Source organism: Haliaeetus albicilla, chromosome 17 (assembly GCF_947461875.1).
Source record: "Haliaeetus albicilla chromosome 17, bHalAlb1.1, whole genome shotgun sequence".
In the NCBI taxonomy this organism is placed as follows: Eukaryota; Metazoa; Chordata; class Aves; order Accipitriformes; family Accipitridae; genus Haliaeetus; species Haliaeetus albicilla.
Window position 1 is genome coordinate 31,589,783 of NC_091499.1, and position 21,874 is coordinate 31,611,656.

General features: G+C 45.6%; 1 protein-coding gene across 1 annotated transcript; it reads right to left on the reverse strand.

Moving 5' to 3' along the window:
* Positions 1 to 1,996: 1,996 nt before the first annotated feature.
* Positions 1,997 to 21,501, reverse strand: THUMPD2 (THUMP domain containing 2). Its single transcript, XM_069804558.1, is given in 9 exon segments — positions 1,997 to 2,583; positions 2,738 to 4,318; positions 5,760 to 5,877; positions 7,657 to 7,762; positions 8,404 to 8,475; positions 9,100 to 9,187; positions 9,494 to 9,546; positions 12,205 to 12,282; positions 21,397 to 21,501. Coding segments are annotated over 8 exon segments (1,050 nt in total). The 3' UTR covers positions 1,997 to 2,583; positions 2,738 to 3,888.
* Positions 21,502 to 21,874: the final 373 nt, after the last annotated feature.

Genomic DNA, 21,874 nt, shown 5'->3' on the forward strand with positions numbered 1-21,874 from the left:
CAGGACTTACTTGAAGAAGCAGAAGTGAAGGGAAAACTCAACTCAGGATTCCAAGCACAAAACGCTGATTCTTCAAAATCTGACCACCACGTTTTACTGGTTCAGCAAGCTGTTCTTCCATGCTGCCCAGCAGAAAGATTTGAAAAGGAGACAGCTCTCAGAGGATGGAGGTGGCTCCGTATCAGATGCTTCAGTTCAGCATGCCAAGTCCATGCGGAGGAAGATATTTGCACTGGAAGGTAAAAGGGAAAGGAAAGTTGCTGTAATAATTTAGGGCTATTTCTATTTTTCAAGGATCTGTACATAAAGAAATTAAGGAAAAAGCACTGTTGCCAAATGAATCCTAGTCAGAATTATACCCCCTTCCCCAGGGCATCATCTAGAATGATTTACTTCAGCACCTTCCACATCTGACCCTAAAGGAAGGCTTTGGTGCCCCTCTCCTTCCAAAATGCCCACACAGACCTTTTTCTTTTAAATCAATGTGTATCTGTGTCTCTTTGTGTATCCTTTGTACATGAAGTTCCCGTGTAATTTGTAAATAACCAGGATTTCCATTCTGAGAACCCGAGCTGCACTGTGAGAAAGATTAAATTACTCCTGCCCATTCCTGGATGCTCTCTTGGTTATGAGGCATTTGTCAAGCTACAGTATCTGTAGTAAAATACCTGCCTCTGTCAAAAACATTTGTGTCAACTGCAATTTCACAGCCTGGAAATGGTATCTCCTGCAAGGCAGAGAAAACTCATAAACCAGGAGGGTCGTAGCCTGGACAGTGCTTGCAGCAAGCTTCCCTACAGGGCAGTGCAGCTTGCTGGAGGTAGAGCCCCAGAAAATCTCTCCTGTTTGGGCCAAGAACCCACCCATAGCAATAGAGGGATGGGGAGATGCAAGAAAAGGAGCGGATTTGTATTTTCCAGTGCTTAATGGCAGGGATACATGAGTTAACAGATGAGAGCGCCGTGCTATCTATCAGACAGCGCTCAAGCTGACAGAGCCCGTCAGTCCCCACAATTAAGAGACTTCAGTGCTATGTTGATGCATCTGTCACAACTCAACCAAAGCTACAATCCTCTGCCGTCACCTAAAAGCCACTGCTGCCCTTGATGCATGGCATCCATACATCCATCGTTGCCAGAGCAGTGTTTCACACCTGCTGGGCACAGGGAAAGAGTTGGACAGGCCCCTGGAAGGTCCCCCAGGCTGCCTTGCAGAGGGCACAGGCTCTGTCAGGAATGGAGCAGACCCTGCTGAGGGAGCAGAGCGATCACAGAAGCCAATTCTGCAGTAAGGGTGGATGGTACAAGATGAACACAAAAGGGAATGGTGGGGGGAAAGGGTCAGATACAGAGTATTGTGAGCTGGGAAGAGAAGAAGGGAGATGTGAGAGAAAGGTTGGTTGAAGGGCAAAGTGATGGGAGAGGAAGGAAAGGAGGGTGAGAGGTAAGGGTGGTGAAACAGAGAAGTATTGCCTTAGCGCAATAACCATCAATTAAATGACAGCAGAAGAAGTCAGTGCCAAAGTAGGCTGAGAAACACAATCATACAAAGTAGACCAAACCCCAACAGATCAATTAATTGATCTGGGAGCAATCAAGATGCCAGGAAGCAATGGCAGGAGAAACCAGCGTCAGCACTAAGCACAGCTTTGGGGCCAACCTTCCCTGCATTTCTCTGCTTGGCTTCACCACGGAGCACAGAGCAGTGTCTCTCAGCAAACAGTTAGGTCCTGTTGGAGTCAGCTCATACCTGTTTACGTGGTTGTCTTGTCATACACAGACCAAGGCAGAAATACTCTCTTCAGATGGTTTATACATCTAATATATCACCAAGAAGATTTAACTTGGTTCTACCTCAGGTGAAGAGCACAAATAGCCATGGGTGACACTAAACTGAGGGGGTGGCTACCCTAAGTGAATGGCAGAACTTCTGCCCAGAGGAGCCTCAGTCAACTTGAGAAGTAGCACCTTGTGGTGTTCAAGGAGGAGATGAGCAGAGCTGTCTGTGTGGGGTGACACAGCCCCGTGCATTCAGACAGGCCGGGAGATTCAAGCTGGGCAGCAGCCCTGCTGAGGAGGGCTTGGGGTTACAGCAGACAATGGGCTGACCATTAGCCAGAAGCATGGTCCCATCACAGATAAGACAAACGGGCTGCACTAGGAGCCACATGGCTAGCAGAGCCAGAAGAACAATTTGTACTCCCTCTGTTCAGGGCTGGCGTTAGGCCCTCCAGTTCAGGAGGGATGTGGGGAAACAGGAGAGGGGCCAGCAGAGGCTGCAAAAAGGGTTAGGGGCCTGGAGCACAGCGCCTGTGAGGGGAGGGAGCTGGGCTTGTCAGGTGAAAAGGAGGGAGGGGGGCATCTACCAGGAGTCTGTGACTGCTTAAAAGGCAGTTAGAGGCATGAAGAGAGCCAAACTCCTGCAGTGTCAGACGATGCAGCAAGAGACAACAGCCACAGATGCAGCTTGGGAGGCTTACACATAAGGAAAGCTTCTCCCCCAGGAGGGTGGTGTCTCCCAAGACACATACCCAGAGAGGCAGGGATCTCCATCCTTGGGGGTTTCTTGCACAGTGCAAGAAAGCTACTGATTCTCAGCAGTAGAGATCTCCCTGTGTTTGTGTATGAAAGCCCCGGCTGACGTGATCTAGCGTTGGCAATAGGCCTGCTCCAGTGGGGAGGCTGGAGGTCGCAAGAGGCCCCTTCCCACAGGTGTGACAACTGTATTGAAAAGACACCTCAGCGTTGTATAAAGTTGGGGGGGGTCCACAAGCAGTTCTGAACAACAGCAAGTTTTAGTTTCTTGAAATACAATTAGTCTTAACATTAAAGTCTCTTCCCTCACCCAGACAAAGCACCCTGTCAGAATCAAGAAAAAACAAAAGAAAGCAAAAAAAAAAACAACCTCGCAACCCAAACCCCAAACACACTATTAATCATATCTCCGTACTAATCATAGCAGAGGAACACAATGCACGAGTCCATCCCAGCTTGCCAAGTTGCAAATGCTTGTCCAAAATTGCAACTGAAAGCAATCTGCAGTAATTCTCTATAAAAATACTTCTCTGTCAGCTCAGCAGCCATAGGAAAGCCTTGAATTAGACTATTCCCCCCCCCCCCCAATACCTTTTGCACAGACTAAAAGAACTGCTAAGACCTCTCTCTTTTCACGAGAATTTTCCCATGTGCTTCTCTGCAGGTAGAAGTCACTTTTCATTGTTCATCCACTTGGCAAGTTTTTCCATCTTCTACACTGTGCCCTTGGAGTAACATTACCAAGTGAGGAAAAGCATCATTGTTGATAGAAATAAGTCTCTTCACCCTAAAAAGCTAAAGGATACCCATTAGACACATGCAAATGCTGCAAAGAATTAAAACAGAAAATAGTTTATTTTCCGCTCCACGTGATCTGAATAGTGACACTTCAAACTCACCAGAAACTAGCTTTAAAGTAATATTGCAAGGCATACATCCAGCCTTCAAAAAGAGCTGGAGACTTCTTCAGACAAGATGTGCCTTCTAAACTGAAGGTGAAAATCCATTTACATTTAATATTACCACATTTGTTTTTGCAGTTCTGCAAATGAAGTCTTTCTCTCCCAAAGAAACTCCTTCCAATACTGAAAGACTTTGCCTAAACAAGGATTTGAGGACTCTTGTCTCATTACAATATTTTACAGTAAAAACATTTGAAATGCCAGTAAGCATTCCACCTCTCCTAAAAACCAAAGAGAGAAAAGCAATGCCTTAGGATGTCCAAAGAAAGTGAGGTGAGCTAACAAATGGCATAGTGTTCATTCAAATCAGTAGGGTTCCACCAGATCACTGCCATGCTGCTTTTCAAGTGTATCAGGATTCAAGTTCACTTAGGCACAGTGTAAGAAAGCTACTAAGTCCCAGCAGTAGAAATCTTCCTGTATTTGTATACGAAAGCATCCCTCTCTCCAGAACTAACTCCATAGATGCCATCTGGCACCAGAGACCCAAAACATGTCTGTCTGCTGCTGAGAAAGGATTCTTCAACACCATTCGCTAAGGGGGAAGAATTCCCATCAATATTCAGGGCTTTTGCAATGGCAGTTTCACTTGTGCCACCAGAAAAGGCATTAGGAGAGTCATTTTCACCACACTTGGTAATGCCATCCATGTGCTTACGGAGATCTTGGTTCAGTAGCAATACAATACTCCCTCCCACACAAAATACTCTGGCAATTGCAGGAAAAATAAAGGTTAGGTGTTCATCCTGCCTAGCATTCTTTCATCTGTGCAGAACTCAACACTGCTGACACTTCAGGTGCCAGTTGCATTTGATAAAACACCTAAGCATGTTAAGGGTCGTAGCTCAACTCAGTAAGCCACATCTCCAAATGGAATTTAAATTCCCTATCATCATAACTCTTCCTAAATTGGAGAACTGGGCCTGACTCCCAAACGTTTCTGACCTCAGGAGCTCTTTCCATTGGGTTAGCAAGGAATATGGACCCATTTTTTTCGCTCTTGGTATTATTCCAAGGATTAAGGGCAGTATCACCTTCAAACCCCATTTTTGGGTTGCATGAGCCTCCCACCAGTCTGCAAAGGAACAGTTTCCCAGGGCAGCAAGAGCTTCTCAGGATGGTGAGGGAATTCTGAAGCTGGCCTTTCCCTTCAGAAACTTTAAAAGGTCTGTCCTTTCCATGTTCCACTGATCCTTAATGCCTTTCAAACTCAGGAAACAGAGGAAAATTAACCATTGTTTGCAATCCATTTTTCTTAGTACATGAGGAAACATTACACTTGGCTTTGAAACAGGGGAAAAAAAAGGCTATCCTGGCTCTGTTCACAGCAGGTGGATTGAACAGTCTTACTGGTGGAGCTCTCATGGTAATGGTCCCTTCCTCTCCTCCACCTTCCCAAGGAAATATTTTGCTTAGGATGGCCCAACAGAGCAAGTAAGACCAGAAGAGAAGCACGACCAAAGGGAGAGATGGTCAGCGTAAGCTGACCTAAGATTGCCCTGCCATTCTGTGAAGCTATCTCACCTTCTTCCGCATCTTCCCACCACATTCCTGCATTGGGTGAGCAAGATCAACACCCACTGAAGACCAATCCTACAGAAAGTGCTTGTTTTCAGCCAGGAAATGAAATAAAGGCGCAGATGGTTTGAACTGCCTGTTAGAAGCAGCCCACTTTTAGCTTGACTCAACTCTGCCACAAAATGACAGGGTGAGAGATAAAAAGGAAGCACGTAAAAGCAGACCACGTGGCTAGCTGGATATGCCAGTATATACTAAAAGAAATGAAAATGCATACCATCATTTTCTGGTCTGAGATTCTACTTGCCAACGCAGGCTGGTAAAAGCTTGGTTGGGAACCCAAAAGGAAAGCCTATGATTTTTATACAAGCAGACCTGAACTGAGAATGGATTATTGCTTTATTTGCCTGGCCATACTTTAAGTTTGTCTAGGTCATCCTCTCCCCTTTCTCCTTTCTGTCACCATTGTGCCTCATAAAGAATATTTGTGAGTGTGCCTCACACAACAGTCTCATTCCTTGTCAGCTTGTGCCGCCATCAGCACTTCCGGAGCTTGCAAGACAAGTCACAACAGCCTTTTTAAGGGACAAGTAAAGGACTCAGACTTTCACAGCCTGCACAGGATCAGATTACACAGCTGGAGAGTGTTTGGAATAAAGCAAACCTGAAGCTGGCTGAACACTTAGGATCGCAAACCATAATGACATTTACACCAAACTCCAAGCATGTCAGAGGCCACACATACCTCTCCATTTCCTGGAGAACATCCAGTAAGAGCTGTATGTCTTTTGTGGTCTAGAACGTCTTCCCAAACAGAATATCTGAAATCACAGTGTCAAAGCTTTCTGAAGGCAATGGCAATGTGGCAGAATAAAGGCAGGTCTTCACGTCTGACTATGTGAAAAATGAAAAGCAGCTATGCCCCCATTCACCTTACAAAACTGCCTGCCAGCTCTTTTATGGATTATGCACCCAGATTCATAGCTCCCTCTGTACTTATCCTCACAAATAGCACTATGAAGCCACCAACCCAATGCAGACTGGGAAGGGACAAATGCATGAGAATGTGGTTTAGCTTGTAGATTCCCCGTTACTGGTGATATGTTCGTTACTGGTCGTATGAGAGTAAGACTATCCTAACAGGGGAGTGCATGGTTCCAAACTAGTTGCTGCTTCTCAACACACAGTACATCTTTACAAGCAAAATGCAAAAGAGCTAAACTTGCAAGCACTTTACTTAGCGCAGATGTTCAGATACGCACATATGAATGGCAAGGAACCACATGTTAAATTTCTCTCCGTGTCCCTTTTCTCCCCCACAAGAATCCAGTTACAGGCAGAATCACTTGGATTCTGTCGGAGCTCGTGTCTTTGCAGTATCTCCCCAGAGCTTCTGCATCCTGGGAATAGTCAGTTCTCTTGACCATGATGCAGCACTGCACCCCTGTGGCGACGAAGGCCGGCCACATACCAGGCTGTGCTGCCCAGAGCATAGCCAGCATGTGAAAGGACGACTATGGGTTCTCCATCTCTCAGGCTGCTCAAAACTTGACTGGACAAGGCCCTGAGCAACCTGACCCAGCTTTGGGTTTCGCCCTGCTCCGAGCAGACTACAGGACCAAAGACCTCCAGCGGTCCCTTCCCACCTAAACCCTGCACTGTGATTCTACACCAGCCTTCCCATAACTAGCTGGAGATGGTTCTTGGACCATCCTTGGATCAACACTTGCAGCACGACAATTTTATCTACAAATGGAAGGACAAGTTACCTACAGTCCTTCTCAAAATATGCAGAAATAACACCTTCTGACCATCAACAAAGACACTAATTACTCATTCAGTATTAGAAAAGCTTGACATCAAACTACCTTCCATTATCCTAGAAGCCAAGGCCAATCACAGCTTTTAAGTCAGAAATAAAGCTATACATATTCATGCCAATAAGAAATAATATTTCTTACCATTCTGGTAAGAAATAAATATTGCAAGGTAAAAAAAAAAATACGCATACTTCACCATCCACGCAGGGCAAAACCACCCAGCTTTTGTCTATCATGAATTTCATATAGGACTAATTTAGACTGAGGCTTTGAGGTCCAGAATAAGGACGTAAAGTTATTACCTTCTCCCCAGATTAGCTCATGAACTGAGAGCAAACAGATTCCCTCTTCCAGGAGAAAGGCATCTTCATTTAAAATATTCCTACTGCAAAACATTGACAATTCAAAACTGAGCTTAATGAGTCACCACTATTACTCATTCAGTACATTTAAGTTACAAGCAACATCTTATCTGGATTTGTCCTTGCTGTGTTCCCGTTAAACACAAAGAACTGTCACATAGCATGTACTCTTTGTGGTATTCACAAGTTTACCATTAAGACAGACAACTACTGCCCACGTCTGACAATTATTATTATTTTCATTGTCTTCTGCTGAGTTTATTCTTGCCAAAGTTCCCGGGGGCGGGGAGGGGAGAACAAGTAGTTATACATACACTGGCACTACAGAGTCACTAGTGAGCTATTTGTTGAGAGTTGGCTCTACTACACATCACCTCAAGAGAACCTACACTACCTGTACAATCCCAGAATGACAGAAACCACTTCAAGTATGTCTCGCTTGGAAACCCTACAGACATATCTTTCACAGAATCTTTAAGTAACTCAATCTTATCCATCAAGTCTGCAGTCCTAGTATTCACATCTAACTGTGAATCACTTATATCAGCACCCCAGCAACAGGCTTCCTGTTCAGAGAAAAAGAGAAAAGTCATTTTGTTGACAAACAGGTGTATTTATTTTATAAACCCTTCTCAGAACTGCCTTGCTGCACAGCTCTTCCGAGACAAACCCCTTGCTGGGAGATCTACTGCCATTACACAGAGCAATACACAGACCCAGAAGACAGAGGAACAGGGAAAGAATGTGCTATTTTCACTCCTTTCATGTTCTAGTATGCTCAAGACGCTTGTACCTTACAGAAATATAGGCTATGTCCTAACAGCAAGACCACAGCTAGCTACAGACAGCCATGCTGCCTCTAATACTGTCAACTGACTGTACTGTCCCATTAACACCTCTGTTCCCAGGATAAGTCCAGGCAGTTTTAGAAGTCCATAGTTGCCTCACACAAACCCCGCAGTATAAATCCAGGCCTCCCAGCACACCTCCCCCCCCCCCCGCCCCCCCCGCATAAGTATGTAGGACTTTGTTTTACATTCCTGTGGAGGAATATTTGTACTAAAACACTTTTAACAACTGTCTAGAATGACCAGTTTGGTTCCAGCTTTCCAGTAATGGACTTTGGTATAACTGTTGTACAGATTTTTCTTGATGCAACTACAAACCGTCTTGCAAAGGTCCTGCCCATTGCAACTGTGATACTTACGGGCCGCTCTTTGGCAGCTTCCAGCAGTATCGTTCCTAGCCCACACATGAGATCCAGCACAAAGGCACCAGACTACAAAAATAAAGGGGTTATTGCATCCCAAGCAAGACAGACTCCTCTCCCAGGACAAAGCTTACTCGGGGATGTACTGATCACCTACATACGCCCACTGAATCCAGTGTAGGTAACAATAATCACTGGTTTACCAGGCCAAAGTAACTTACCCTGTAAGAGGGTATAGTAAAAAGCATTAATAGTTTCACTAAAGGCAATGCATCAATGCATTCAGCCTTGAGGTGACATTTAGGGAAACAAATTACGACTGGACTGGAGACGGATATTGGTACCAAATTACTCTGTGGAAAACATCACACTTGCTTCTGTTTTCCCTTGGGAGACTGACTCCAAACAAGGTTTGAAGCCTGAACAGTGAAAAAATCTTGCCATTTAGACATATATGTTCATGCAAGGAATAACATCTCTGCTGAGAAGGACCTGGGATTACAGTAGATATCAGGTTGAATGGCAGGTGACAGCACACTCTGATCACAGATAAGGCAAAACCTGTCCACATGCGTTAGAGGATGGGGCATTAAAATCACCACACTTCTACAAAGCTTCCAGCTCCAGCTCTGATGAACAGCAACAACCCCCTTCATTCGGGAGTCTATATGTTTACCATGAACATTCACTTACACTGACTTCAGCCAGAAATGCCATGGCCCAAGCAATTGTTGACGGCAGTCCTGCTGTTTTGATATACTGTCTGTTTGCCAATGGAAGCCTGGAGACAGCAAAAAATCAATGTAAGATAACAGTACAACTACCCAGAAAAGCCCATGTAATATGAAAGAACAAATGAACTGGACAGATCTGCAGACGGATAGAAACCACAGTCTGCTTTTATCCATAACTCACTGCTAAGTCTGGCCTACGTGCTCAGATAAGCTCCAGACAGACCACAAAACTAATGTGACAGTCCAGTGAATATTAAACCCTAAGATAAATACTCACAGAAGACAGCAAGACTATATAGAAATTATGCCTGTTCTGATACTGCCAAGACAAATCCGGTGAGGAGAATGCCTACCTGAAAAGAGGAATCCCTACCACAGAGTCGATGTCATTAGGATGTACAAAGATCTGAAAGAGGAAAAAATAATATTAGAAACTCTCAACCTGACATGACAGTAGCTTTAACTCATTTAAACGAGACACAGAAGATGTTTCTATGAACTTCTGATCCTAGTTTTTAAGAAAAAAATTGCACACTTTAGACAATTCTGATTAATTGGAAGAAATCACACTAAGTAATCTGAATGCCATTTTAAAGAGGATTTAATATTTAAGCAAGCTAGGAAGGGATTTTATCAGCCAGGAATCTATCAGCAAGCACTTGAATCTTCAAGGGAACCAATTTTTGTAATGTTCAATGGGCATTTTTAATTATAAGACCAATTATACTGACCACGAGAAGATTATTCACTGTCTATTAGCTACTAGCACTCAGCTATTCATGCACATAGGCTGTTTTAAAAAAACCCAACCAACAAACCAACAAAACCCAAGTGCCACTAAGCAGCATTTCAGCTGGAAGGCAGACGTGGGTAACTTTTCCAGAAATATGGGTAGCTCAAAGAAATTGTCCTCCTGTCCCACAGAGAGCATCCCAAAGGAAGACTGAGCTCCTCAACAGCTCTTGCATGCCTGCAATCCCTCCCCAGGAAGCCCAAACAGAAACATGATGCTTTTGCAATATCCCAGTCCTCAGCACGATATAGAGAAGGAACTGCTAATTGCTTGATGATTGTCTCTCTGTAACTTTACATACCAAAGACTGGTGTTTGCCAAGGATTAAGCCTGTCTGAGACTGGTACTTGGGAGTGATGAGCAAGAAGGAACCATGAACAATCATAAAACTTAACTAAATGTTTGATGAACTTACAATCTTGTTGAGAAGGCACAAATAGAGGCCTTGCTTGAATAGATAGGGCCAGAAAAGATAAGAACTCCTGTCTTTGTTCTCGTCCTTGTAGATAATTTAGCTTAAACTAACCATATGATTCTACACCACTAATGAAAACTTAGATAATAAGAGCACTAACAAACACCGATGTATCAAAACAAGTAAAAGACCATACTGCGCAGAATCACCTGAGGAGGGTCAAATAGCGGACAAGTGAGGAAGACTATGGAAGACCACCAGAGGACTCCTGAAGACCACCAGAGACCTTCAAAATGCGCCTGCGTAAAGGACATTTGCATATGCTAATAGTTTCCCGGAAAACTAATTAATATGTATAACATTTCTCGGAAATCTAGTGAATATGTATGTAGAACATGTACTTAACCTGCACAATTAGACCCGACGGTGTGCACGACAGGTGGAGCGATCCCCTGTGCATCCAGCGCTGCCAATAAAGAATACCTACTTAATAATCAAACTATTGAGTTAATTTCTTTGAATCAAGCACTTGAATGGTTTCAGAGCAAAAACCTGGACAAGAACAAGAGCCTCACTTGAGGTTCAACAAAGCCATATTTGATGCACAGCCTGGGAAAACCAGAGTCAGTAGATGAACTCAGAGCTTTTACAGAAGGCCTCAGACCTGCCAGCATCAGTACTGAGAGCAGCTTCCATACACCAAGCACAGGGATGGAGAAACAACTTGTCAAGAGCAATGAGTGCTTTCCAAGGTCTCCAGACAGCTTGCACCATGGAGGGTGCTTTAAGCAAGTGCGGTGGGTTGACCCTGGTTGGATGCCAGGTGCCCACCAAAGCCGCTCTATCACTCCGCCTCCTCAGCTGGATGGGGGGGGGGAGGGGGTAGAAAATATAACAAAAGGCTCGTGAATCAAGATAAGGACAGTTTATTACAGTGATAGCAAAGGTCACGCGCGCGAAAGCAAAGAAAAAACAAATGATGTTATTGTCTACTTCCCATCAGCAGGCGATGTCTAGCCGCTTCTCGGGAAGCAGGGCTTCAGTACGCGTAGTGGTTGCTCCGGAAGACAAAATGCCCCCTCTCCTCCGTCTCCCTTTACTTAGCTTTTGTATCTGAGCTGACGTCATATGGTATGGAATATCTGTTTGGTTAGTTTAGGTCAGCTGTCCTGATTGTGTCCCCTCCCAAGATCTTGCCCTGCCCCAGCCTGCCATTGAGGGGAGGGCAAAAATGTTGGGGAGACAGCCTTGATGCTGTGCCAGCACTGCTCAGCAGTAGCCAAAACACTGGTGTGCTATCAACACCTTTCTAGCTACTGATGCAGAGCACAGTGCTATGAGGGCTGCTATGGGGAGAACTAACTCCATCTCAGCCAGACCCAATACAGCAAGCTGCTTGTCAGGGACAGGATCTGGGAGGAGGCTTTTCCATAAACAGCATTTTCGAGTTCCTCGAGAAGATGACCTTGCTGCTCGCTCTCTTCCCTTACAGAGGCTAAACTAGCTGCCCAATGGCTCAGGTGATCTCCATTTTCAACACAGTCAGGGTCCAGCAGTTTGTAAGCATGCTGGATCCTGAGAAATCGCCTGTATGGATCCTTTCCCTGACATACATGTTCATGCTGGCTGTTCTGGTATTTATTTAAGTGCTCTGGAATGCATGCACATAGTGGCTACTGAAAAGCTTTGCTCAGCGCTACCAGATGATTTCTAGTTAAATTCAGCAGCAGAAAGACAAACAGGAAGAGGCCATGGTTCTGACTGCAAAGGGAGCAGAGAACAAAACAAAAGATATCAAAATATTGGGGGCAATTCTGGAAGCAGCAACAGGCCACCTGGCAGACAAGCACCACTACGTCTAGATCAGGGTCCTGCAGATCAGCCTGCCACCCACACTGCTTCATGAACGCTATGCCAATGGCTCTTCCGATGTCCTGCAATGGGGAAGAACAGTCACAGGCAGTAAAAATAACAGAAGTAAGAAAACTACGTATCACAGCCCTGTCTGCACAATCCTTAAAAATACCTGGGAAAAGAAAGAGTCTCCCTTGACTCCTAGGAGAACAATTCATACAAAGACCAGAAGAGGTACAACAGGGCAGAGTGAGTGAGGGGCACAGCAAATACACCGCAGGACAAAATGACTATCACTGAGCTGGAGTGCAGGAAGCTGAAGTTCAAGTCCTGCCCAAGTTACAACAAAAGTTGTAATCATTTCAGGAGTATATATATCATGCAGAAAACATTTCCTATGGCTGTAAACTAGATTACCTAAGAGAAAACCTGAGAATGCACAACTGCAACTCCCAAATTTAATGCTTTTATGGCATCTAGAAAGCTCTGACTACCTTCAGAGTATAAGAGTTCAAATGCACAGCACAAATTTAAGCCAACATTCATGTCGGCAGGCTGTCATGGTTTAACCCCAGCCAGCAACTAAGTACCATGCAGCTGCTCACTCATTCCTCCCCTCTCCCAGTAGGATGGGAAGGAGAATCAAAACAAAAAAAAGTAAAACACATGGGTTGAGATAAGAACAGTTTAATAACTAAAATAAAATCAAATATGATAGTAACAATAATAATAGTAATGTTATAATTGTAATGAAAGGAAGATAACAAAAAGAGAGAGAAATAAAACCCAAGAAAAGACAAGTGATGCATAATGCAATTGCTCCCTATCCACTGACCGATGTCTGAGCAGTGATCCACCCCTCCCAGCCAACTCCCCCCATTTTATATACTGAGCGTGACTTGCTATGGTATGGAATATCCCTTTGGCTAGTTCGGTCAGCGGTCCTGGCTGTGCTCCCTCCCAGCTTGTGCACCTGCTTGCTGGCAGACCATGGGAAAGTGAAAAATCCTTAACTTAGGATAAGTGCTACTTAGCAGCAACTAAAACACAATGGAAATTTGTGAGTAAAGATGATGTTTAGAGTTGTCTGCAGTGCCACAGTAGAGTTCACGGGGCCCTGCCCACCTTCAATAAATGTCAGCTACTGAATTGGAGAAGACCCATGGGAGAAAATAAACTGATGACAGAAGTTTTGAACGATGGGCTTGGGAACCACAGATGTGCGTGTTTATGGAGTACCTCTCTTTCAATCTCCTGAGAGGATTTTTTTCTCTCATAACTTGAGTAGGATGGAAATCTTTTTGGTCTGGTGGATTTGATATTTTTAACTTCACTTTCTACTGTGCTGCGAAAAAAAATGCACGCAGTCTTACCATTTACATCCCACAGTGTTACCCGCTGGTCAGAAATGTCTGAGGCTTTCACATCTATTCCGTACCTCTGCTAACACTCTGCCAGTCTTGATCTGGTCAAATGAGAGCAGCTACTGCGAATAACATTCTCGACTTCCCCATCTCCTCACTCTGGTTTTCCTCTGTTTCTCAGGCGTATGCTTTCTCGAGACTGCATGTGAGGGTGAGAGATTACTAGAGTCCTTCCTTATTCCTAAAGGCATCTGAAAATTCTGTTAGGAGTCACTTGCTGTAAGATTATCTCCTGAAGTCATCGCAGAAATATCTAAGATTTTGTAGAAATTCTTTTGAGGCTCAGGAAGGTATGATTCTTTTCTTATGCTCAGTTTCACAAAAGTCTCTGTAGCCTTGGTCTCATCTTCTTTAATGCTACGTTTGAGGATTAGTGGCTCTCCCAAGCAGGGTGCCCTGCTGTTGAATTAGCCAGGCACAGCACAGAACCCTCGGTCTGGCCACGGTGAATACTTTTTTGGATAAGCTCAGACGAGCATGGTGAGTTTATGTTGTTTCAAGGATTTGCTGCAACATCTGTGCCTTTTTTGATCCAATACTGCAAGCTGTTTAAAGCCATACACTTTTCTCCCCCTCCAATGAACCAGTCTGAGACTCTGTAGAGCACAGGATTATTGCACTATAATATAAGGTATCAATATAGCAGCAAAGCAGTCTTCCTTGCTGGAATACCTACCTAGCCTTCCTACCATGATAACAGTTTCATAATGTGTGTACTGGAATGAAAATGCTCATAAATGCAACATGAATATTTGCTAACTGCAGGTATTTTTGCAGTTCTGATCCCTCTAATATCGAGGCAGATGTAACGATAGTCACCCGTGTACTTCTATGAGTCTGTGCAATGTTTAGTTTGTTAATGGACTGACGATGATTCATGCCTTATCAGAAAGGGAAGAAGTGGATGTGGAAATGGCAGGAGAGACCGGGAGCTTAAGTTTATAATAATGGTAGCATCTGACAGTTCATCCAGTCTCAGTGGAAACTGTTCGGGAACAGCGCTAAGCACTGGATCTTGGTGAATGGTCAGAGTAAGGTGGGAGAAGGCACTGTGGCTTTATTCAGATCTTCCCTTCGGTTGACTTAAGTAAGAGTGGATGAAAACCCTCTTGTAAAGAAGCACTTTTGCATCTTCCTTCAGACTTTGAGGGGTTTTGCCTTTTTATTTATACTAATGTACAATCTTTAAAATATTTTCCCCTGGAAAAGTGTATTGATCTATGTGTTTCTTACTTATCGAAGTGTGTTAACATTAACTATTAGATAAAGAAGCTCTGTTGTATCAGAACCACTAGAGGAATATTGTTACAGAACTGCATGGAACTGGACAAGCCATTGTGGAAAGAGCTCATGGGACTCTTAAATCGCTTTTGCAAAAACAAAAAGAGGGACAACTGTTACCACCTTCTGAGAGACTTACAAAAGCGCTGTATGTGTTGAACTATTTATGTTTGACAGAAGGAAGAGACTCTCTTCCTATTGTAATTCATCACATGTCATTGCAATCAGGGATTCAAAAAGAAACTGATGCAATTAAAGTGCTATATCGGGATTTACGAACTGGGGAATGGAAAGGTCCAGTAGAAGTGAAACTGACCGGTCGTGGTTACGTTTGTGTTTTAACAGATGAAGGACCAAAATGGGTGACAAGCCAATGGGTAAAACCATGGAAACAGGGAAAGTGATATCTGATTCATGATTTCATCATTTTTGTTTTTAACAGAGACTTGAATGGGCGGTGATCGATCGTGTACCACCATTTTCGCCAGCTGTTTGTCTTCAGAATCAAGCAAGTCGGATGATCACCGTGCCCAGTCTGTTGTTTTGTTGTTATTGTTCTATTTTAGGTTAAAGATGCTAAAGTGGTGGTTTGTTGTTTTAATGTTTTGTCAAGGCGCTGGAGCATTTCGAGCTCCTCCTTTACCCAAGGCAAATATATGGCTCACGATTGCTAACCTTACTAATCAATCAACCCTGTGTTTGGCTTTGGCCAGCCCCGGCAACCCATTTTCTACATGTTTGGTAGGAGTGCCTTTGGACAATGAGGCATGGCCAACGCCAAGTACAGGACTGCTGTCATCCATGACCATGGGCACTGGCAAAGTTGACAACTGGGATGGTATTATGCCATGGTTACCTAAGGCAGTAGTGGAATCACAAGAAATAGAACTTTTAGGTTCCGTAAAAATGGATTTCTGTGTAGTGTTTAACTATAGCTGTAATCACACTAAAAAAGGACAAATAGTCAATGCAACACTGCCTGTGTATCGCAATACAAGTGATTGGTGCAATTATACTAGTTTAACCTGTTCGAGATCTAGTGATAAACCAATACAACTACCCCCAGGGGTATTCTTGATCTGTGGGGACCGAGCCTGGCCCGGTATACCCTCTCATTTGCAGGGTGGGCCGTGTAGTTTGGGTCGTTTGACTGTATTACTTCCCAACAACACTCAAATTTGGCAACATAGAAGGAAACACAAAAGACAAAAACGCAAAATTGGTTACCATGCATTTGAACCAGAATGCAATGATCAAGTGGAATTTTGGTCGCCTAGCAAAATTGTGGCAGCCAGCCTTTTAGCCCCAGGAGCAGGAGTTGCAAGTGCTTTAACGAGTCTACGAAAGTTGGGTTGTTGGCTGGCCAAACAGAGTAATTTAACTTCACTCGCCCTAGATGGCTTGCTTAACGATGTTGATAGCATACGACATGCGATGCTGCAGAATCGAGCTGCTATTGATTTTTTGTTGTTAGTACATGGTCATGGTTGTGAAGATTTAGATGGAATGCGTTGTATGAATTTATCCGATCACTCTGAATCGATCCATAAAGCTATACAAAAGATGAAAGATCAAGTTCAAAAGCTGCAGGTTAGTGATGGTTTGGGATGGTTAGACAGACTGTTTACCCAATGGGGAATTATGGGATGGGTAAAAGATTTGTTAAAAATGTTGGGAACTGCTTTGATAGTATTATTAGTCTTGTTACTAATTATCCCTTGTATACTCAATTGTATAGAAAAGGTGATTCAGAATGCAATGGCCAAAGTCTGGATTGTTCAAAAACAAAAAGAGGGATTTGTGGGATATTTAGAAAACAATGGACATACAGTGAACAATCCAGGCACAATGGAGCTGATAATTCCGTGAGCCAGAGGCCTCTGCAGGCAGCAGGCCTCAAGGACCTGGCAAAGATTAACTGTTGCTACAAATTTGATGAAGCGAGCATGAAAAGTAGAACAAGGCTAACTGTTGCTACAAAAGTTTGATGAAATAAGCACAAAATGCTGAACAAAGTTGGGCCTACGTGACTGAAAGCAGGACACAAGACAAGTTACAGGCGAAGGGAACCATTCGCGTAATAAGAAGGCCTTATCCTATAAAATTATTGGTTTAGGTGTGTGGACAGCACATGTTAACCAATCAACAGATGGCTTACGCATGAGCGGGAACTAAAATACTTATATAAACCAAACTATTTGGGCAATAAATTGGCATCTGCTTTAATCATATTGATTGTGTGCAGTGTCCGTGACTTCCGTGTCGACAATAAACCTCATGCATGCCCCCCCCAGCCTGTGCATGTTCTTGCGCATGTATCTTACCACCGCAAACTATCCATCTAACCCACCTTCCCTGTGAGTTTTTTCCCATGCCGATTGGTGGGGGCGTCACCCCCTTCCCCCCGCCCGCCGTGTATCGCTGAAGTTCCATGTTTTCTTGGTGTCATTTGTGGCTGCTGCCCCCGCCCTAAACCGCGGGGGGTGTGGCTTCTGCTGACCCTTTCCTGCATGAATGCAGGGGGTGTCATTGCCCCCCCTGCCCTGCCCTGGCCTGTCCTTGTGGGGCATGGCTGCTGCCTGGTGCCCCTCATGTATTTCCATGGGTTTTTTGGTGTCTTTTGCACTTTGGGACTCTTGTAACTCTGTTAAGGGAGTCAGCTGGAGACACGCTTAGGGGGACTCTGAATCATTGGTTATTCACAGTAAATAATTTATTTTTCAACCAGAGATATTTTGGAGATGGAATTCTTAAGGAATCTAATTCTGCTTTTTGATTCATTCCTATCCAGAAGGTAGTTCTGGTAGAAGTAAGGTGGTATGCACAGTCTTGCTAGAAATGAAGCATAACCCCAGAGCGTTTTGGCATTTTTATAGGAAACTAAAGCACATCAATTTTGATAACAACATTGTCATTGCATTTAATGAGCTAGTTTCTTACCTAGTTTAGAAAGACATCCATCGTTTTCTATCTACACCCCAGAAAAATTAAGTGTAATTCCCTACCTGGTCACATTGCTAATGCAATAGGTGTAGCTGCAGTACAGGAGCAAGTAGTGTCATTTCCTGGAGGGGTTACTTTCTCTGTTCAGGGTCTCATTTGCTGTAAATTTAAGGCAGGTGAGAACAGTGCTGCTGCTGTCGCCTCCCTGCCTGTCCCTCCTTCCGTCTCTTCCTCTACCGGCCCACCTGCCCGCCTGGCTCCCGAAAACTTGTTACTCTTCTGCCAACTCTGCCCTGTACCGCTTCATCTATAATTTTTTTTTTTTCTAAGTTTCCCTCTGTGGCTCCCTATTTTTTACTGCTTTCCCACGTTTCTTGTACCCAGTTGCATTTTAATTTTTCTTTCTCCATTTTTCCTAGCAATGGCTTTCAGCTGAGCGGCAGCCATACCGGCGTCTCCTTCTGAGGCCGATGCCCACCGCTTCGGTAGCCTTCTCGAGCCGGGAAGGGGGGGCGGGGGCTGCGCCCTGCCCGCACGAACTGCCACGCCATGCCCTTTCTGACACGACACGCCCTGCTTGCCACGCTCCCGGTTGCTGGCGCTCCTCAGGGCCCTTTAAATCTTCCGCGGTTGCCCCTGGCAATGCCCAAGCCGCGTCAGCCTCTCTCACGAGACCTGCCGGCTCTGCGCTGTCCCTCTGCTCTTCCCCGGGGCTCCTGGGCCTCGGGAACCTCCCGGTCCGCCTCAATCTAGCGCTTAGCCGCCAACTTACCATTGCGTCTGCTGACCTCGCCGGTGACTGATGTGATTTTAATAACTACATTGTTATTGCATTTAACGAGCTAGTTTCTTACCTAGTTTAGAAAGACATCTATCATTTTCTATCTACACGCCAGAAAAATTAAGTTTAATTCCCTACCTGGTCCCATTGCCGATGCAATAGGTGTAGCTGTAGTACAGGAGCAAGTAGTGTCATTTCCTGGGGGGGTTACTTTCTCTGTTCAGGGTCTCATTTGCTGTAAATTTAAGGCAGGTGAGAACAGTGCTGCTGCTCCTCCAGCTGACTTTATAACTGCTGGTGGTTTGCCCTTCCCCTTTCCCAGGTGATTGTGCTAAGGGTGGTGGGCGGAGGCTGGGGCTATTTGAGCCACAGCCTCTGCTGAGGGAGCTCCTTGTGCTCCTGGGTTTCTCTGGTGTTGGTGCTCAGCTCTTGCTTGAGTCCTTTGCAGCTTTTGAGCTGGCTCAGCCCTTTGGGAAGAGGTGTCTGCCTGAGGTAAGAGCTTCAGGACCAGTCAAGGTTTAGCAGCATGTGTGGTAGAAAGTAACGCTTTGTCCTGGGTTCAACTGGAACAGAGTTAATTTTTACAGGAACCTGGGCGGTGGGGGGCATAGCTGGGGCAGCTGACCTGAACTAGCCAAGGAGCTCTTCCATACCATGTGACATCATGCTCAGTATATAAATGGGGAGCGGGCTGGGGGGAGTGCTCGACTTTCGGTGGGGGAAGTGGCGCAACGTCGGGTTCTGGGTGGTGAGCAGTTGCACTGTGCATCACTCTTCTTGTATACTCTTTCATTAGTACCGTTGTTGTAACTTTTTTTTGTGTTGTCCCAGTAAACTGCCTTTATCTCAGCCCTCGAGGTTCCAGGTTTTTTTCCTTTTCTCTCTTCCGTCTCCTCCCTATCTCACCGGAGGGAGGAGTGAGTGAGCGGCTGCGTGGTCCTTTGTTACCGGCTGGGCTAAAACCACGACGCGCTTGTGTGCAGCTTTTTTTTTTTTCCTTTCTTTTTTTCAGGTCAGTAATTTTGTTTTGAGTGTTTGGGGGTAGAAAGATAGTTTAATGGTATGCATTGTTCGTTTGTTTGTTTGTTTTAATTCTTCATGCATTGTGTTTTCCTGGAATTCCCAGCTTTATTGAAAAAGGAGCCTTGTTTTTTTTCACCAGTTCTGCTGTATGCTGTGTAAGTTGCTGATATCTCTCTTAACGGGACCGATGGTGACATTGTTTGTCAGGGGTTAGGGTGAGCGTCTTGTATGTATTTGTGTATGGAGATTTAGTATTTCTGAAGAAAGCAGAAGGGCCGTGAGGCACAGTGCCTTTCAGGGTCTGGGATGCCTCGTCGCCTTTCCTCATTGCCCACAGAATGCCACGGTGTCCCTAGAAGCTTTGCAGCTCGTGGCAGGCCCCTCGTAGATTACAAGCCTTGGGACTTGACTTTATTTTGTGGGCATGTAGCAGAGCTCAGGGTCTCTGTGAAATTGTAGGTTAGGAGGTGCCCCCAGAATTTGGGATGTGGCTCAGAAGAGCGGCTCCTGAGGAGTAGCCACTGAAGGGGGTTTGGGGGTGCGAATGGAGGGCAGGAGGTGTCAGGAAGCAGTGGGGTTCCTTTCCTGACAGTTGAGGAGAGGAAAAGGGGTTTCTAAAGTTTTGGGACTGCTGGGGAAAGGGAGGAGGGTTCACCAGCCCTTCTCAGATGAGTTTTGCAGTTGGATTTGGATGTCATAGAATCGTAGAATGGTTTGGGTTGGAAGGCACCATAAAGATCCTCTAGTTCCAACCCCCCCGCAATGGGTAGGGACACCTTCCGCGAGACCAGGTTGCTCAAAGCCCCATCTGACCTGGCCTTGAATGCTTCCAGGGAGGGAGCATCCGCAGGTTCTCTGGGCAACCCGTTCCAGTGCCTCGCCACCCCTAGTGAGAAACGTCTTCCTAATGCCTACGCTAAATGTACCCTCTTTAGGACTGAAGTCGTTACCGCCTTGTCCTATTGCTGTACACCCTTGTAAAAAGTCCCCCTGCAGGTTTCTTATAGGCACCCTTTACGTACCGTGAAGTCTGCTCTAAGGTCTCCTGCAAAGCTGCATGCCGGTGAGGGGTCCGAGAAGGTGAGGCGGTCGTCGGCCGGGTCGGTGTTGAATAGCGAAGTATTATGGGGCTGCTCGGTTAAGCATTTACCTTCCGTTCTGGAGGCGCTGTGTGGGCTATCTTTGAATTGGGTGAGCGTTTGAGGTGAGCTGTGGATTAGTGAGGAGGAGCGTGGGGCCGATGACTTCTCATGAGTGCCACGCTAACCTGGTGTCTCTTGGTACCTTAGGTACCACGAGTGACGACGGCTGCAGGGTCTGACTCTGGAATGAGCGGGGAAGCGAACGCGGTGGCACTTGTGAGGAGGGGGGAGTTGGGGAAGTAGTTGGCGTTGGCCAGCGGGATGCTTACTGCCTTTTCTGATTGGGTTTTTTTTGTTTGCTTGTTTGTTTTTTTCGTTGCAGATGTTGAAGAGCAATGTGTCCCCTTGAGGAACATCCCAGTCAGCCCGTGTGGTTTTGTGGAGGATGGATTCGGACCCTGGGCCCTCTGCAAGCTAAGTTGAGGGACCCGGGCTGGGGGGAGGCTGGGAGGAAGGGATACAGCTGGGAATTGCAGGGAGGTGTTTTAAAGTGAGAGTAGGAGGGCAGGGCTGTCCAGGAGCAGTCCTGTTTGGGCAGATGAAGGGAGCGGGTTGCTTTTGAGCCCGAGAGCAGCGTGTGCCGGGCAGGGCAGTTCCAGCCTGTGTCCGTGGTGGTGTGTAGTTTGTGTAATCTGTCTTGTGTGCCTTCGATCTTCCTCGGGTCTCAATGCCATCATCAGTCTTTGCGCTCGGGGAGCGCGGCATGCGCTTCGGGCGCCGTCCCTAGGGTCTCGAATGCCCTTACTCATCGGCACTGTGCCAGTCGGGTGCTTCTTTTCTTGCGCTCGGAGCTCTAAAGCGTGGATCGGTCTCGGCGGGTTCCGGTCGGTCCGCTTTTGGCAGCGTTCTTCCGGGCTGCATTGGCAGCTCTGCTCTCTAGCCGTCCGTTTTCTCGGACTGGGACTTCTTCCCCACATCCTGACATCCTTAGGTCTCGACGCCAGGCTTCTGTTGCATCCGTTGTCTGGGTTTTGACAGTGCCGTCTTGTAATGGGCCATTCTGTTTGACTCCTCTTTTCTGGAGGCTCTGCCGTAGAGCCTCCTGGCTTCATGGTTCCGGCTCCGTAGGTCGTCTTGC